The sequence below is a fragment of the Dichomitus squalens genome (assembly GCF_000275845.1).
Source record: "Dichomitus squalens LYAD-421 SS1 unplaced genomic scaffold DICSQscaffold_10, whole genome shotgun sequence".
Taxonomy (NCBI): Eukaryota; Fungi; Basidiomycota; class Agaricomycetes; order Polyporales; family Polyporaceae; genus Dichomitus; species Dichomitus squalens.
Window position 1 is genome coordinate 177,513 of NW_006766892.1, and position 15,769 is coordinate 193,281.

At 58.4% G+C, this 15,769-nt stretch overlaps 4 protein-coding genes across 4 annotated transcripts; 2 read left to right on the forward strand and 2 right to left on the reverse strand.

Annotated features, from left to right (window-relative positions):
* The first annotated feature begins 44 nt into the window (after positions 1-44).
* On the forward strand, positions 45-7,171 carry DICSQDRAFT_135776 (TPR-like protein). The gene is made up of 9 exons (XM_007364832.1): positions 45-2,136; positions 2,291-3,573; positions 3,633-3,702; positions 3,769-3,962; positions 4,018-4,024; positions 4,100-5,048; positions 5,108-5,119; positions 5,214-6,068; positions 6,134-7,171. The coding sequence occupies exons 1-2, from the start codon at positions 90-92 to the stop codon at positions 3,025-3,027; spliced, it is 2,784 nt and encodes a 927-aa protein (XP_007364894.1). The 5' UTR covers positions 45-89; the 3' UTR covers positions 3,028-3,573; positions 3,633-3,702; positions 3,769-3,962; positions 4,018-4,024; positions 4,100-5,048; positions 5,108-5,119; positions 5,214-6,068; positions 6,134-7,171.
* Positions 7,172-7,605: 434 nt separating this feature from the next.
* DICSQDRAFT_84843 (ribosomal protein S5 domain 2-like protein) lies at positions 7,606-10,028 on the forward strand (the record flags this gene model as incomplete). The annotated part of the gene is made up of 9 exons (XM_007364833.1): positions 7,606-7,786; positions 7,851-7,970; positions 8,024-8,129; positions 8,192-8,334; positions 8,407-8,527; positions 8,584-8,838; positions 8,904-9,276; positions 9,329-9,728; positions 9,798-10,028. 6 exons carry the CDS (start codon positions 7,609-7,611, stop codon positions 8,789-8,791), a joined length of 876 nt encoding a protein of 291 aa, XP_007364895.1. The 3' UTR covers positions 8,792-8,838; positions 8,904-9,276; positions 9,329-9,728; positions 9,798-10,028.
* A 1,131-nt stretch (positions 10,029-11,159) lies between these two features.
* DICSQDRAFT_135778 (uncharacterized protein) lies at positions 11,160-11,949 on the reverse strand. Its single transcript, XM_007364834.1, has 2 exons — positions 11,801-11,949; positions 11,160-11,427 (listed from the first exon to the last, which is right to left on the reverse strand). The coding sequence occupies exon 2, from the start codon at positions 11,406-11,408 to the stop codon at positions 11,184-11,186; it is 225 nt and encodes a 74-aa protein (XP_007364896.1). The 5' UTR covers positions 11,409-11,427; positions 11,801-11,949; the 3' UTR covers positions 11,160-11,183.
* An 817-nt stretch (positions 11,950-12,766) lies between these two features.
* DICSQDRAFT_104462 (uncharacterized protein) lies at positions 12,767-14,432 on the reverse strand. The gene is made up of 7 exons (XM_007364835.1): positions 14,264-14,432; positions 14,107-14,159; positions 13,874-14,021; positions 13,459-13,807; positions 13,278-13,387; positions 13,048-13,216; positions 12,767-12,988 (listed from the first exon to the last, which is right to left on the reverse strand). The coding sequence occupies exons 1-7, from the start codon at positions 14,375-14,377 to the stop codon at positions 12,966-12,968; spliced, it is 966 nt and encodes a 321-aa protein (XP_007364897.1). The 5' UTR covers positions 14,378-14,432; the 3' UTR covers positions 12,767-12,965.
* Positions 14,433-15,769: the final 1,337 nt, after the last annotated feature.

Below are 15,769 nucleotides of genomic sequence, written 5' to 3' on the forward strand. Positions count from 1 at the left end.
CGAAGGTGTTGGGCGGCAATTTCCGGCACCTCGTTCCCTCTCATCCCGCGGCGGCTTTCTCCTTCTCGGCTCGAGCACTTGAAAACACGATGTGCTTGGACGTCCAGGCCATCGAAAAAGCACTTCTCACAGGGAAGTGGGATAACGGGCTAGATAGCTCGTCAGATGCACCCGTTTTGAAAATCGCTAAAAACGTGGTGAACGGCGATTTTCGCGATCTCACAGCGTCACCCAGCCGAGATCTGTTTGCGGTAACACAATCTAACGAGGACCTCGTTGACCGCCCGCTCACCAAGTGGTTCGACTACACCCAAAGACTATCTTCAGGAACACCAGGCACGCCGGATGACGAGCTACTCCGGCTCTCCTGCGCGGTGGCGTGCCTGCACGCGTTCCTTCAAGCTAACTGGACGGGCCCCCACCTAGACATCAAGCCACTAGACGTTCTCGCTTTCAGCACCCCATTTTCTCAGCTCGTGAACGAGGATCTGCTCCACCAGAAAGCAGTATCGGAGCTAGCTTACGGCGGCGAACCTGCGTACCATCTTGCCAAATTCCCAATATTCCTTCAGCTTGCACGCATCCTCCTCGACACCCCATTCCAGCATTGCCGATCAGTCCCATGGTGGAGGCTGCGCACTTGGCGCGTACACGAGCAAGTTTTGGACGAGCCCGTGGCCGTGCCCGAGGACGTTTTCACCGCAGTCTCACCGCTCCTGGACGGTTTTGCCTCCGAGCCTGATGTCGCCGGCCGATTATTGTTGGAACAGGGCTTACTCGAACACTACGTAGGACATGACAAATCGGCGGCAGACTATTTCGTACGAGCGGCACGGGCGACCGAACTCGAGTACGAGCTAACTGGCGCGCTAGGCAAGCGCACGAAGTTCCAAGAAACGGACGTAACGCAGCTCGTCCTCCTGGCCGAGTCTCGTGTCCGTGGAGACGGCACCGACCCTACCCAAGACGCGGGCGGAGTCAATGGAGAGGGACCCCAGGCGGGCTCCACCAATGGGACCGTGGAAACCGCCAAACCAAGTAATGCAGCTGCGAAGGCATCGGAGCCCGCACTCCCTGAAACACTCCTACTTAACGACGACACGCTATTAGAGCAGACGGCCTTCACTTCGTCAACAAACGCTGGTACGCTCGGCTCCCGTCTCTCCCGCATCGACCCTGCGTCGCAACCAGCGCTGCATCCGCTTGATCAAGCCGTCCTCCTTGCCCTCTGCCTCAATGTCAAGAACACGTCTCCCGTACATGGCCTCACGGCTGAGCAGATGGCGCCGTATGTTGCACGGGTGATCTCACACCCTCGTAATTGGACGGTACACACGGTGGCACTCCTCCTACGTTCCCGGCTCGAGTCCAACCGCACCCGCACCGTCGAGCGGTCCGTCCTCCAGCTGCAGGCCCTCGTCGATCAGATGCCTACCGCAGACTCGGCATTACCCGAACGGCTGCTCTACATCCACGACCTCCTCCTCCCAAGCCGGTGGGAAATGGAGAAGGAACTCGCGAACCGCTTCCTGACCATCGGCGTCGTCAAATCAGCTCTTGAGATCTTCGAGCGGCTCGAGATGTGGGAGGAGGTCGTAAAATGCTGGGCGAGCATGGAGAGGGCGGACAAAGGCCGCGCCATCGTCCGGGACCTCCTCGATGGCCGCAAGACCGAGGCGGATACCGTCATCACACACGGCAAGGCCCTCTCCGAAGCTCGTCGTCGCAGCCTCGATTCCGCGCGTGAAGCGAAGCTCTGGTGTCTCCTGGGCGACCTTGAGCCTGAGCATGCGCTTGAACACTACACGCGTGCCTGGGAGATTTCCCGGGAGTCATCCGGACGGGCGATGCGCTCCCTAGGGGGCTATCATTTTGCCCGAGGGAACTACGAAGACGCGATTACCTGCCTCCGGCGAGCTGTGGCTATCAATCCCCTCCAGGCCCGCTCGTGGTTCGTGCTCGGCTGCGCCTGCCTCCGGGAGGAAGACTGGGACGGGGCTAGAGAGGCGTTCGTCCGCTGTGTCGGGATTGACGATGAAGACGGCGAGAGCTGGAACAACCTCGCGAGCGTGTATATGCGGATGGGGGAGGCGGGAAAGGCGGCGAAGCTGGAGGATGAGGATAGTGCCAAGCAGCAGGTGCGTGTATTGTCATCGATTTGGCTCGTCTGCCGCCCGCCGTCTGCCGTGAAGAATGCTTGGAACCCTGCGGTTCTTGGGACCCCCGCGGAGCGGCCGGATTCGCGGAGTCCCATTACCGCTTACTCACGTCCGTCACCCGGTCACTTCACAGGGCGAGAGCACAGCCCTTGGGGCTGCGGAGAATCGAATTCCGTTTGCGAACAAGCTCCTGGCGTTCCGTGCGCTCAAGCAAGGCCTCAAGTTTGCGTACGATAACTGGCGGATGTGGAACAATTACATGATCGTCGCCCTCGACGTCGGCGAGCTGTCCGAGGCATGCCGAGCCCTCAGCCGCGTGGTCGAAGAGCGCGCAGTCAAGGACGGCGCAGCATGCGTCGACGAGGATGTCCTCGATCGTCTCGTCGAAGCCGCCACGCGCGGGCCAGAAGACGCTGGAGCTAGTGGCGGCGAGGGAGCTACTGCAGAGGCCAAGAAGGCGACCCAGACCACCGGCCTCGAGCGACGGGTGGAAGAGCTCTTTACACGTACGATCCTCCCTCGAGTCTCTTCTCCCCGCATTTTCCGCGCGTGGGCTCGCCTGCTGACTGCGCAGGGACGGTACGCGGATGCGCTGAACGCCCACCTGGATGCATATCGGGCTGGGCCGGCTGGGACGATAGAGAAGGGCGAGACGGATGTGGAGAAGTGGCGTGGTGCCGTGGGCGAGGTTGAGGAGATCGTGGACGTCCTACGGAATTTCGGGCCGCGGTACGGCGAGGGCTTCAATTGGAAGCTGCAGGCGCGCAGCATCGTCCGCACGTTCATGGGGCGGACGAGGGACTTCGAGGACGAGCCGGAATGGGCGCGGCTGGTAGCGCTGCAGGAGGAGATTAGGAAGGAAGAGTAGGGAGATGAGCGCGGAGCCTGAGGTACGTGCGAACGACACGAGCGTCCAGTCCGATGAACTGAGCTCGGCAGCGGCCTTCCAGGAAGGGGGTTGGCGTGCCTTGGGGTGGCAAAGTTTGTGATATGGGCGCGGTGGGCGCCCGGAAGCTAGTCAAGTCAATGTAACGAAATGATTACTCGTGCCATAAGAGTCACGACTTGCCAGGTCCGCATGACGTTGAGGGAATCCGCTAGCAAGTGCACAAGTACACCCAGGAAGCCGGAGAAAGCTCGTCACCTCCCAGCATTCAATAAGGACCAATCAAGTACGTTATAATCGTGGCAATAAGTGGACGGATGCGTGGAATATCCAAGACGAAGGGAACTAGGAAGAGGCCACGGGTCGCTCCCAGTTCGACACCTGAGCGATACGGTTCAGGATCAACGTAGACACGATTTCCGTGACTATTGGTATAGCGGCCGGCTTGAGAGTCAGTTTCGCAGCAAAGGGGTCTGTGAGCTGGCTTGTCTCCCAGAGAGCTATTAGGTTCCCCTTCGCATCTACGCACTAAAGCGGCGTGGTAAGCTCTTTCCACGGGACCCCACCTGGTCGATAGGGAGGCGTACCTCTAACCGCTGTGTCGAGATTAGCCTCCATTTGTATTCTCGGCGGTCCTGCGCCCAGAAATATCGCGACCTGATTACGAATCCGACATGTCGCATGAGCGGAAGCGGACACGTCTAGCGGTGGGCGGAGACTCACGTGCTGTTTTCTTTCTTCCGGAGTCGTGCCTGTGCCATCGAGAAATAGGTACTGTTGCCGTATATAAAGTGGCCCGGTGTTCGGTTTGGGCCAAAGTAGAAATACGAGTTAGAGGGGCCCATGATGTCTGGGTGTTGCTCGGCCCATGGTGCCTCGCGGGCTATCTTCATGATGAGATTGGGGTTCTCATCAACCTGGACATGGGAGAGTTGGCAAACACGCTGGATTGCGCGTATTAAAAATACCTACCATCGTGCTAGACGACGGTCGTGAAAGATGAGCGGAAGAACTTGGTTCGGGAGCAGAGGGATGGTTTAGTAGGGGGACGCACACAGTGAAAGCGAGACGTCTGTCGGGATCCTCGAAGCGGGCATTCCAGGGGTCAGCGGAGTACTGGAGGAGAGTGTAGGAGGAGGAAGACATGTGTGAAAGATGATAAGACGGGGCGGGGTAGGTGGATGGACATGGCGATGAATGTATGGATGGGACGGGAGGAGAGCGTCTGCACTGGACGATCTCAGCTTCCACCACGCCGCCCACCGCCTTGGGGTCGCCCACGTGCCTCCCACGAGGTCCCCCACGCGGCGGTCCCAGAATCGATCGGAAGCACCGACGAGAACGACCGCTGCAGGCCTCCCATCCGACACCGCAATTCCAAACAATTCCTCCCTATTTCCCGTCCCGTCCCGGCCGTCCTCCCTCCGCCATCCCGGCTAACGAACCCTAATCGGCCGGGCTCTGGTCCCCGTCCTCCACGGACCCTCATCACACCCTGCGGCCTCCGTCGGACCACCGCGCCATCACACCTTTCGGCACCTGCACACTTCTTGCGGGCGCGAACCGCGCCCGAAACAATCACCACCACCCAAGGAACATGTTCGGGAACCCCATGGCGACTGTCCCAGTTGGCTATCTCTCAACTACGCCCGTGAATGATCCCTAACCGCGAGATCTGATCTCGGCCTTCATAACGCATCTACAGTCGGTGACGACAAGATCGCCGCATCTCCGTCTGGCATATCGCACAGACAGCCGACGGGTGGCCGTGTGCTCTCCTTCCCTTCTTCCTTCCTGCGTCGCCATGCTCAGCCTTCCTTCCCGTGCGCCAATAGCCTGCTCGCGTGCTCACCGGTGCTTCGCCTACCCCTGGTCAGCCAGGGACGATGCCAAACGCCACTGCCAGTAGCCAGGGTAGCGGGCGAAGGACGATCGAACCCCCCAAAGAACCTGGCGAACCCGAAGCGCGACCAGCGCCGCCGCCGCCATGATTCAATCGTATACTGCGAACAGCGTTTCGTTGATGTCTGTCTGATATCCCCATCACATGCTGCAGACGTACCGTGCACGATTCCTGTGTTGCCGCCCCACCAAACAATTGATTCACCGAGATCCGTTTGCATCTTCAGTTCATCCGGAAGAGAACAGCGTGGGCGGTGCGTGCGTACCGTAGAAGAGCGTCCAGACGAGCACGAAGGAGAAGATGTTCTCTTGCCCGGGATTCACGAGCTCCCACCAGCCCCCGGGCACAAATTTTGCCGGTTTCCCCTTGCACTTCACGTAGAGACAGGAGGAGGTGAGCAGGGTCGAGAAGACGAAGAGCGCGAAGCCGAGCGTGTTCTCCAGGCCGAGCACCCCTGCGACAGCACCAGAGAAGCAGGACGAGAAAAACTTCACAGTGTAGAGCCGGGCATTGTTATACTGGACGTTGGGCTGGAAGAGCAGCTGCGCGGCGGCCTCAGGGGTGGTAGCAGTCGCCGACATGGACCAAGGCGTGGTCGTGGACGTCGCGGTCGAAGGTGTGGCGGACGCGCGTGTGTGACGAGTGGAGTCACACTGCAGAATAGTGTCACACTCACGCGAGGGGATCTGCGGATCGCGTACCAAATCGGGACCTGCTTTGCGCTCCTCGCCGCTGAGACTCGACCCAGAGTCACTGCGTCCTCTCCGTCCTCCTCCTCACCGTCTCGAGCATCCGCAAGCTCACCATTAGGGCCGCACTTCTCTCTGGGATCCGACATGACGAACCAGAGGCAGTACAAGGTCGGCGTCCTCGGCGCGACCGGCACCGTCGGCCAACGCTTCATCGCGCTCCTCGCAGAGCATCCTTTCTTCGTGATCCACGCGCTCGGTGCGTCCGCTCGATCGGCCGGGAAGCCGTACGGCAAGGCGGTCAACTGGAAGCAGACGAAGCCCATCCCGAGCGTCGTGCGGGAATTGGTCGTTCAGGAATGTATACCTGAACGTTTCAAGGAGTGTGCTATCGTCTTCTCCGGCTTGGACGCAGATGTGGCGGGCGATATAGGTGTGTTCTCGTCTGATGCCAATACCAGGTTCCGCTCAGAATTCATGATTTCCCGCTTCGTGCAGAGCAGGCATTCCGCGTCGCGGAGCTCGCCGTCTTCTCGAATGCGAAAAACTACCGGAGAGACCCGCACGTCCCGCTCATCGTTCCGCTCGTGAACACCTCCCATTTCTCCATCATCCCGCAGCAGCAGCGGCTGCACTCCCCACCCCTCCAAAAGGGTTTCATCGTCACGAACGCCAACTGCTCGACCACCGGCGTCGTCGTTCCCCTTGCCGCGCTCGAGCGCGCCTTCGGGCCCATCGAGTCCTGCATGATCACGACCATGCAAGCCATCTCGGGCGGCGGCTACCCAGGCGTGCCCTCGCTCGACATCATGGACAACATCGTGCCCTACATCTCCGGGGAGGAGGAGAAGATCGAGTGGGAGACGCTCAAGATCCTCGGGGGCCTGGCGCAGGGCGACGACGGCCTGAAGGCGTTCGACATGCACACCAAGCAGCCGCTCCGCATCTCGGCGTCGTGCAACCGCGTGCCGGTCATCGAGGGCCACACCGAGTGCGTGAGCGTGCGGTTCGCCCGCCGCCCGCCGCCCAGCCCGCAGCAGGTTCGCGAGGCGCTCCAGAACTACACGAGCGAGGCGTACACGATCGGGTGCCCGTCCGCCCCGAGGCACACGGTGTTCGTGCATGAGGAGGCGGACCGGCCGCAGCCACGGCTGGACAGGGATTACCAGCTCGGGGCGGGGGTGAGCGTGGGGCGGGTACGGCAGTGTCGGGTGCTGGACATCAAGTTCGTCGTGCTCGCGAACAACGTCGCGATTGGGGCGGCGACGAGCAGCATCATCAACGCGGAGTACGCGGTCTTAAAAGGTATCGTCTCAGCCTAGACGCAAGATTGGGACTCCCGGACGTTGCCCCAGGTCCGTTGGATATCAGTTAAAGAGGGAGGGGTAGGGGCCAGGTTGCTTGGCATGGTAGAAGGGGGGAGGGATTGGGCGGACGTGCTGGTCCGTGCCGCTGCAGTTGGGAAAAACGATTTACATGTACGAGTTAATGGGCGGAATGCAAGCAAACACACCACCATACATAGACATTTCACGACCTCCCGCTCTTCCTCCCCGTTTGGCCGTCGCAGGATGCGGCACACGCTCACACTGGAGACCACAACGCACAACGCGCACAATGTAGTCCCGAAGATGTGGAACTGAGTGGACCCACAACTGGGATAGGATAGATTGCAGTGACATGGAGGAGTATGGGGGGCCCAGGGTGCTGCAATTTATCTCGCCGTGAATCTCGTCGCTAAATGGCCGAGGAGAGGATCTGTACATGTGTCCACCCACGCGAGCTTGCTCTGCGAAGGGATCGACAGTCGACAACGACGCGATAAATGCAACGCACCCGATCTCCGCCCCGCCCGGCTTCTTTCCCAAATCCGGTAATAGCCTCCTTCTCCCCGCCAGACGCCGCGCGCACGCGCGAGCGCAATCTATCCTTACTTGTCTTCTCTCTTTGCACTACACCTTGCTTTTCACCATGGCTGCTGCATCGTCGTCGACGGCCGCGGGGACGAACGCGACAGAGCAGGACGCGCTCAAGGCGCTCACGTTTCAACGCTTGCACCCGAAAACTTATCTTGAGCGGTTTCTGGCGGAGAATGTGAGACCGGACGGGCGCGACTTTGACGAGTGGAGGGACATTTCTGTGAATGTAGGTTCGTGTTATGGCGTGTGGCGGAAGGTGGTGAAGCGAGCCTAGGATATTGACTCTGCACGAAGGCTCGATCTCAACTGCGGACGGCTCTGCGCTCGTCAGGCTGGGTTCGACGACGGTTGTATGCGGCGTGAAAGCGGAAATTGCAGAACCAGAGCTCGACAAGCCGAAAGATGGCTTCCTAGGTGCGCTACTTCCAATATTGCGCCCTGTGCCATCGCGACCCATGTCCCACCAGTCCCCAATCTCGACCTTCCCGCCATCTGCTCTCCGAAGTTCAAACCCGGGCCTCCAACAGATGAGGCGCAAGTGATCTCAGACAGACTGAACGACGTCCTCATCTCGTGAGTGCAATCATATCCTGTACCGTCTCCCAACTCCGCCACCAACTTCCCCAGCTGCGCAGATCAGGCGTGGTATCCACATCTTCGCTGTGCATCGAGCCCAGCAAGTCGGCATGGGTGTTGTACGTCGACGCAACATGCATCAACTACGATGGGAACGCGTTTGACGCGACACTTCTCGCGATGGTGGCGGCGTTGAAGAACAGTGAGCTTCTCTGTTCACATCATCATATGCTGGAATACTAACTGAAACCTTCTTGTTGGCGCGTGCGTGCAGCACGACTGCCGAAGGCGAGGTATGACGAGGACCGGCAGCAGACCATCTGCTCGCGCAAGGTCAAGGAGCCTCTTCAGATTGGCAGACTACCTGTGTCATTTTCCTTCGGCATATTCGATGGGTATGCCGCGCACCCTTGCTCGACCAAATGCACTCTTCCAACGCGTTCGGTTTCAGAGCGTATATACTGGCCGACCCTACATCTTTCGAGGAACCCCTGCTTGATACATCGGTGTCAGTAGTGGTCGACGACGCCGGTGGCCTCATCTCCGTCATGCAACTTGGCCTGGGAACAGCGGACGGACAGGACTTGCTATCGACGTGCATCGACGCAGCGAAGGAATGCTGGCAGAATACACGAAAGGATGTATACGCGACGTCCTGACATCGCGAGTAAGGCGCCTGAAGCACATGTCACGCTGATTGTCCGTGGTACGTCATGTTCAGCATATCTCTCGTTCTCTGCCCTTTACAAATTCATGTTCGTAATTGGGTAGGTAAAAGCCAAGACGCCCATCTCCAGGTTTGCGCCTGTTGGAGAAGCCTGCAGTAAACTCGCGCCTGTCTGCTCACACGTCCCAATCAACGCGTGCGATGGTCCAAAGATGGCCCGCTTCATTTCCGGTCAGCGGAGGAAGGCACAAGTCGTGACACACGTAAACCACGTCTGTAATAGCACACGCCCGAGGTGCTATCTCGCTTTGCAATATTCAGTTCTTCATCTTCTTGATCGGTGAAGCACACACGCGTCCCCCTAGTGCCCTAGACAATCGTGAGCACGATTGCTACGTTTTCAAACTTCAGTTCCATTCTGGAATGGGAAGCGGTCTTGTTCGAGCAAGTACTCTCCTGCGAGAGGGTTGCTTCAAGGTACGTATCTGTCTAATTAGGTTCGTCTCAGGGCTCAATCTCGCACCAATAGCTTCCGGTTAGGAAGGCGCATATTTCATCATGATCTTGTCGATGGCGCCATTGGTCAAACCAGGTCCAGAACACGGGATTCTAAGCACAAGAAAGGAACGACGGAAGGTACCGCTACCGCACAGGAGCTCTCAAGGCATGAACAGTACTTCTCTCGAGATCATACCGCAGTTAGCTTGATCTCGTGTCGTCCTACGCTGAGGATGGGTTTCGAGACTCTGCTCCTTCAACTTGGTGTTCCAACGGCCGACAGCGTCGACCAACTCAACGTCGTCTGCATGCAGCCTCTCCGGGTCTCGGTACGGCTTGTCATCTTCCCCCTTCGAGGTCGCGTAGTAGTGGACAACGAGTCCATCTGGCCGCGAATGGTGGAACCCCCCACTGCATCGTAAGGGGTCAGCGTAAGAATCATTCACAGCGCTTCACATGCCGAAGAGATGCGGAAACACTACTCACATGTCGTTGCTCAGGTACTGCGGGTCGTTCCCTCGCAGGACGTACGCCTGCGTCGTCATCGGTACGTGCTGAACTTCCGACCCCACGATACGCATGTGGACGCGCGCCAAGCGCCTAGGGTAGTCCCCAGGGCGCACGGTGAGGAGCTCGAGGCTGGCCGTTCGCGTCCATCGTCACCTTGCCGCGGAGTGTGGATGTCGCGAAGTAGTGTCTTTCAGTGATAACCAGCAGAAAGGGTGCATACTCTGCTCAGCTTGGGGAGTCGAGCATGTCGCGCAGCGATTGGGCGAGGGAACCGCGGCGTATCGGCAGCCCTAGTGTTACCTCCGAGCTTCGCTCGGCTCGGAGACCAGTATGCACATCCCATATAGCAAAGCACGAATGCTCAGTTCATGGAAGTGGCAGAAGCTAGTTACGCTCACATCCAGTTTAAGGCGCCATTTGCTGAAAGCATAATTGTCACAGGTCGAGTGCGCAGAACCCTTATCGTCACTGGAACCCAACTACATAAGCATGTGGTGAGCATCCACGCAATGCCGAAAGGATCTAGCACAGCCTCTGAAAGTATTCCATCCATGAGACGCCTCATCCCTCCCATGACCGAGTCGATGATTACCAAAACGCGAGGTAATTGTGCCGTACGTCCAGTGACCTTGCCTTTCAATACGCGGTGAGCTTTATCTGATGGCGACCGACGCTCTTGATATTCTTAGACAGGCCCTGCTCCTTCAGCTTCGCATTCCAGCGGTTGATCGCGTCCGCCATGTCGACATCCTCTTGGGGCAACTTGGGGAGATCAAAGTACGACTTCCCATCCTTTGGATCCTCAGTAGCCCAGCAAATGGCCATGTTTCCGTCAGGGCGAGGGCGGAACTTGTTCGCCCTACATCGGATGTCCCAACCATATAGAGATCAGCCAAGGCAATTCAATATCTCGAGTTACGATTACGCACACATCATGGCTCATATGGACGGGGTCATTCCCGGTGCAAAGGTAGGTCTGAGTCGTCATCCGGTTGTGCTTCAAGCTGGCGGGTTGGATTCGCATGTGGATGTGCGCCGCGCGACTAAAGTAGTCTCCCGGGCGGACGGTTAGGAGCTCGACACGACCCTTCCCGTCGGTGATCATCTTGCCGCGAAGAGTCCAACTGAAGAAGTAATAGGTGCCGCTGCTATCTGCTTGCCAAGTATCGATGATAGCGTTCTTGACAGGCTGACCATTGGTGTCCTTGACCTCTAGAACGAGCAGGAAGGGGTCGAACTCTATACTCCTCAGTGAGTTATGGGGCTTTCAAAACGCATCAAAATACCGAACTTACTGTTAAAGAGCTCCGTAGACGACAGCACCGCCTGGCCCTCATCGACCTGTACTCCGGGTGCGCCTTGGAGGAAGAAAGGCCCTATGAGGCGCCCTTGAGCACAGCCGTCGCTATACTGCTCTGGAGGTTATACAACCTACCTTCAATGTCGTCAAACCAATTCTTCGCACCGCGGAACCCGAGGAACCACGATAAAGGGTTGTCCAGCACGGTCATGACCCAGGTCGAGCGGATGACGAACCAAAGCCACAAAAGCGGACTCATACGCCTGTATGGAGCCCAGTCGGGAATACTTGAACGACCCATTATGGATTGAGCCAGAAAGGTACGTAGTGTTCAGTGACTGAGATATGTGTAGTCTGGATGCTGGAGTCAGGGCGGAGCGACGGGGAGAAGAGCTGGTGTAGGTTGGCAAGCTTCGCTCCCATCGTTTATATGGATGGCAGAGCAAGCGAGGCTTCTCCACGCTTCGCCTGCTTTGACACAGAAGCTCATTCGCATCTCGACTTCATCGTCGCGTGCTCGACGTCCGCCGTGCATGCATCAGCGGATCTGGTATGTGGAGTAACGGCTACAGCAGCGTGGTTAGCCTATCCGGAGTACGGATTGACGCTTTTGGTCTCACGAGCCTGCTTGTTTCCAGCGTTCCAGTCACATTGAGCATGCTGATGGCTGATCGAACAATGGTAATTGTATAGGACTCAGATCTGACCATTAGGTCAGCGGTTAGTCAATAGGTATTCGTAGGCATCTGAATCGTCTGGGGATGGAGGACATTTTGTGCGGTGAGCGCGTGAAGGATTGTCCGGATTTGGAGGCTATGCAACTACTGTAAGCCATGATTTCCCAGTTCTATTTAGCGAAGGAGCGTAGGCAGCACTTCAGGTGTGTACTCGTGCAGTCATCGTGTTACAGCCGTTCAAGCATGCAACATGTACCGATTCGCCAAGCCCCCTTTGGCGAGTATTTCTCAGAGGCCCTTTGTCCGATAGGGCTGGCGACACAGTGAGCATTGATGTCGAGGCCGTATCATACCTTCGGAATACTGTTCTTGATCATATTGAACAATGGTAGAGTTGACAAAACTCGGGTTGTTTAGTACATACGTAGTGTCCCAAACTCTTCCATGTACCAAGCGATTGGCAGCGTCAGCACTTCCCTGTGCTCGAGAACGTCGGACTTGTGAAACAGAGGGGACGTCCGCACGTGGAAAGTTTCGTATATTGGCACCAGCTGGTGCAGTACGGTGAAGGTTGACAGTCCTCCCGATTTGGACTATTTTTCCTCGGCGCCACAAAAACACCGTGTATGACTTTCGTTGACCAAACGTGTATGTGTGATCGCTACGAAAGGACGTGTTCTCTTCGTCTTCGAAAAAGTAATGGGTTCGCTTGAGCAATAGAGTATCACCCTCCGCGCGTTAGCATGCTGACGCCTGATGCTCTAGGCTTGACAATCCATTTGTCAGCTCCTTCCCTCCGTGCCCCGTTCAATTTCATAGGTACTGCTCACCTGTAGTTGGCGTGGACTCGTCTTCCCATCTGCACTTTTCGGACGTTCGGCTTACAGCTTCGGGACACGTCTCCGAAACCCACCTTTCGCTACGACTTGCATGTACAGCCAGTCAACCATCGTATGCGAGACACGCACATATAGGAGAAAGAGAGATGTAAAGGAAGTTCAATGACCGTATCGTTTGCTACACATGCACACCGTGAAGTCTACGGGAATACACAATCCAGAAAAGCAGGCTGACCGCCATACTCCCCCCGAGCGCCTTCGCCCGGTCTTCGTGCCGCGACCAGCCCCGCACCTTCTTCGGGCTATGAGGGGGATAATGGTGACTATGCACGGGGTGGGGGATCACAAGCATTGAGAGTAGTAAGCTAACAAGGAGCAATCGTGGTCGTGAGCACGTGCAGCAGACAAGGAAGGAGCGCCGTACCGTTCAGGGCCTGGCAAGTGTAGGACGCAATGCACGCGGTCGCACCGGAGTAGCCTTGGCCGCCGCACTGACCGTACTGAGCGACGGTGCCGACGGGTGCGGAAGACTGGGTCGGGGGCGCGCTAGTGCTCGAAGGGCCGACAGGGACAGTGGTGGGGACGGCAGTCGTCTGTTCGGCCCGGGAAGTCAGCATCCACTCAGAATCGCGTGCAGGCGATGACGGGACATACGGAAGCAGGAGGGGGAGCAGGGGACCCAGTGCCGCTGCCGTAGAGAGGGGGTCCGGGGATGGTGTAGTTCGTCTGGGTCATCGCCTCGTTCGTGTAGAGGTCGACAGTCACTATAAGCCGCGCAGAAACCGCGCACATCAGCGTCCCCGGATCGCCCCCGCAGATTAACAGAAGCACGTACGACCAGGGTCAGAGGCCGAGTACGCCCCGGGGAACGACACGAGCTCGTCGGTCGTGGGCTGGAGCGAGCCGCCGCCGGTGATCTGGATCTGCGCGCACTCGGGGTAGAACTGCGCGGGGAGCGAGTGCAGCGCGATCGTCTCGAAGCGGATGAGGTAGTTGCCCGAGGGGACCGAGGCCGGGATCGTCGTCGTCCAGGACGAGTTCTGGTCGATCATCTTGCCTGAGCCCCAGTAGCCGTCGCCGACGGTGCCGCTGAGCAGGCCGGCCTCATCGATCTTGAACCACTTGAGAGTGTTGGCGTTCACGCCAGTGCAGGTCGAGCCCGGGCACTGGGCGAGGTAGGTCAACTGTGCAATGGGTGAAGGGTCGTGGTCAATCGCTGCAGTTCGAGGCGGCTCGAAGCGCGGGCATACCATGGGGCCGTAAGCGTGAGGCCAGACCTGGTTCCAGTACGCAGTGATGGGGTCGCCAGCCTTGGTCGTCGTGGTAAGCTGGAGCGCGCCGGAGGTACCGTCATCATTGCAGGCGAGAGTGGGGTCAGTCGGGTTGGTGATCGGGTTGCTGTAACACGATCTCGGTGAGCGCTAGCCCAGGCAATTCCTCGGGAATGGAATGGCGCCCTCGGAGTAGGTAGCAATATACGCACTAGGACGACCACGGGCGCTGGATCGTAGTCTGACCAGTGGGCGAGTTGTACGGCTAGAAAAAGCGAAACAAACGGGCATGTCAGTCTCGAGTGCGGTTGGCAGAGCGCGCCAGAGGGCGGATCGGGCGAGCACATAATCCAGGGCAGCGACACTCACAGCCCAGCCCTGGAAGATCTCGCCCTCGATCTTGTACGAGAGCACACCGCCGTGGGCGAAGACCTGCGGGAGCGCCGCGGAGGCGAGGGCGACGAGAGTGGCGAACGCGAACATCCCTGTGTTAACTTGCGAGGCCTTTTGCTGCGGGAGGAGGGAGCAGGAGCTTGCGAGGCGAGCTTGACGGACCCCCAGCCCGACCCCGCGGGGCTTTATACGTCGCGTCCTGGTCCGTTGCAACGCATTCTCGAGGCTGCGGCGTCCGCGGGCCATGTGCGCGAGACCATACGACTAGTGCCGTGCCTTGCCAGGCAGCCCACGCCGAGGCTGGTATCACGTCCAGACGGCATACTCTGCGCAAGCCCTTCTGAAGCAGGACACGCGATTGGCCGAGGGGTCCTCGCGCGTCGGATATTCAGCGGATGCGGGGTCAACCCCGCACACAGGCCATTGAGTGCGCGAAGAGCCAATCTCCAGGAACGCGATTCAGCGACGCAGCGCGTGTGGCCGGATGACGCACCTGCGCCGCGACGGAGCAGGAAAGATGGGCGAGGTGGCTGGCGGGGACGAGGCGCGTCGGGATTTCTTCGCAGGGTATATCCGATGTTTGCAGCTTCTGTTGCGCCGGAGCCTGTTCACGTGCGCGGTCGCTACGCGCGAGAGCGGGTGTCTGCGATGCATATAGTTATGTGCATCTCGAGTGCTGTCGGTGGGCGGGATATATAGACCCACGCTCGAGTAGTGCTGAGTTTGGGCGCGAGTGACGCTGTAGGTCCCCACGAATACGCCTAGTAAACCAATTACGGAGTACGCGTATATGGGCGGCGCCGCGGACACGTTACGCATTGAATAGGCCCTCGGCACGCTCGGACTGTCCGATATCGAGAAGACGGTGGTCGTGCGTTGACAGGATAACATCCGGATGTGCGGTCGGCATGTCTTCGGTATGTCTTCTAGATCTGTCTGAGGGAGCAGTGCACGTGTGTTTCGGAGCCGCGACCAACAACACCAACATCTATCATCAATACCAAGTTGCAATTAGTAAGGCGGGACGGTGACAGGAATAGCCAAACCAGTGCTCCTCAGATCGCGAGGCGCAGCCGGGGGCCGTCTAGCCCATGGTCAAGCGTTGGATGTCGACGGTTGGCATCTCGGCGGCAGATAGACGGCAGGCAGCTCGTTCAGTCCCATACGGCCCTCTCACGCCTATTCAACATGTCCCGTCCACGTCTTGTCATGACATGCCGAGTGCTATGAATATCGCCCTGTTTAACCGGGCGCTGACATACGAAGGGAAAACGACGTGCCTGCGTATGCAATGTCGGGACGACCATTGTACAAGCCGAACGGCCGGGCGGTAGCAAAATGGAAAGAACCTACATTTTTTCGTCTCCGTATTGCACTGGGAACGCAACTCGTCACTTCCAGGCATATGGCGTTCACAAGAGTTCATGCGGACGGTGCGTACAGAAGAGTGTGCGTGCAGCGTGGCAAAGCACTGGCACCAGC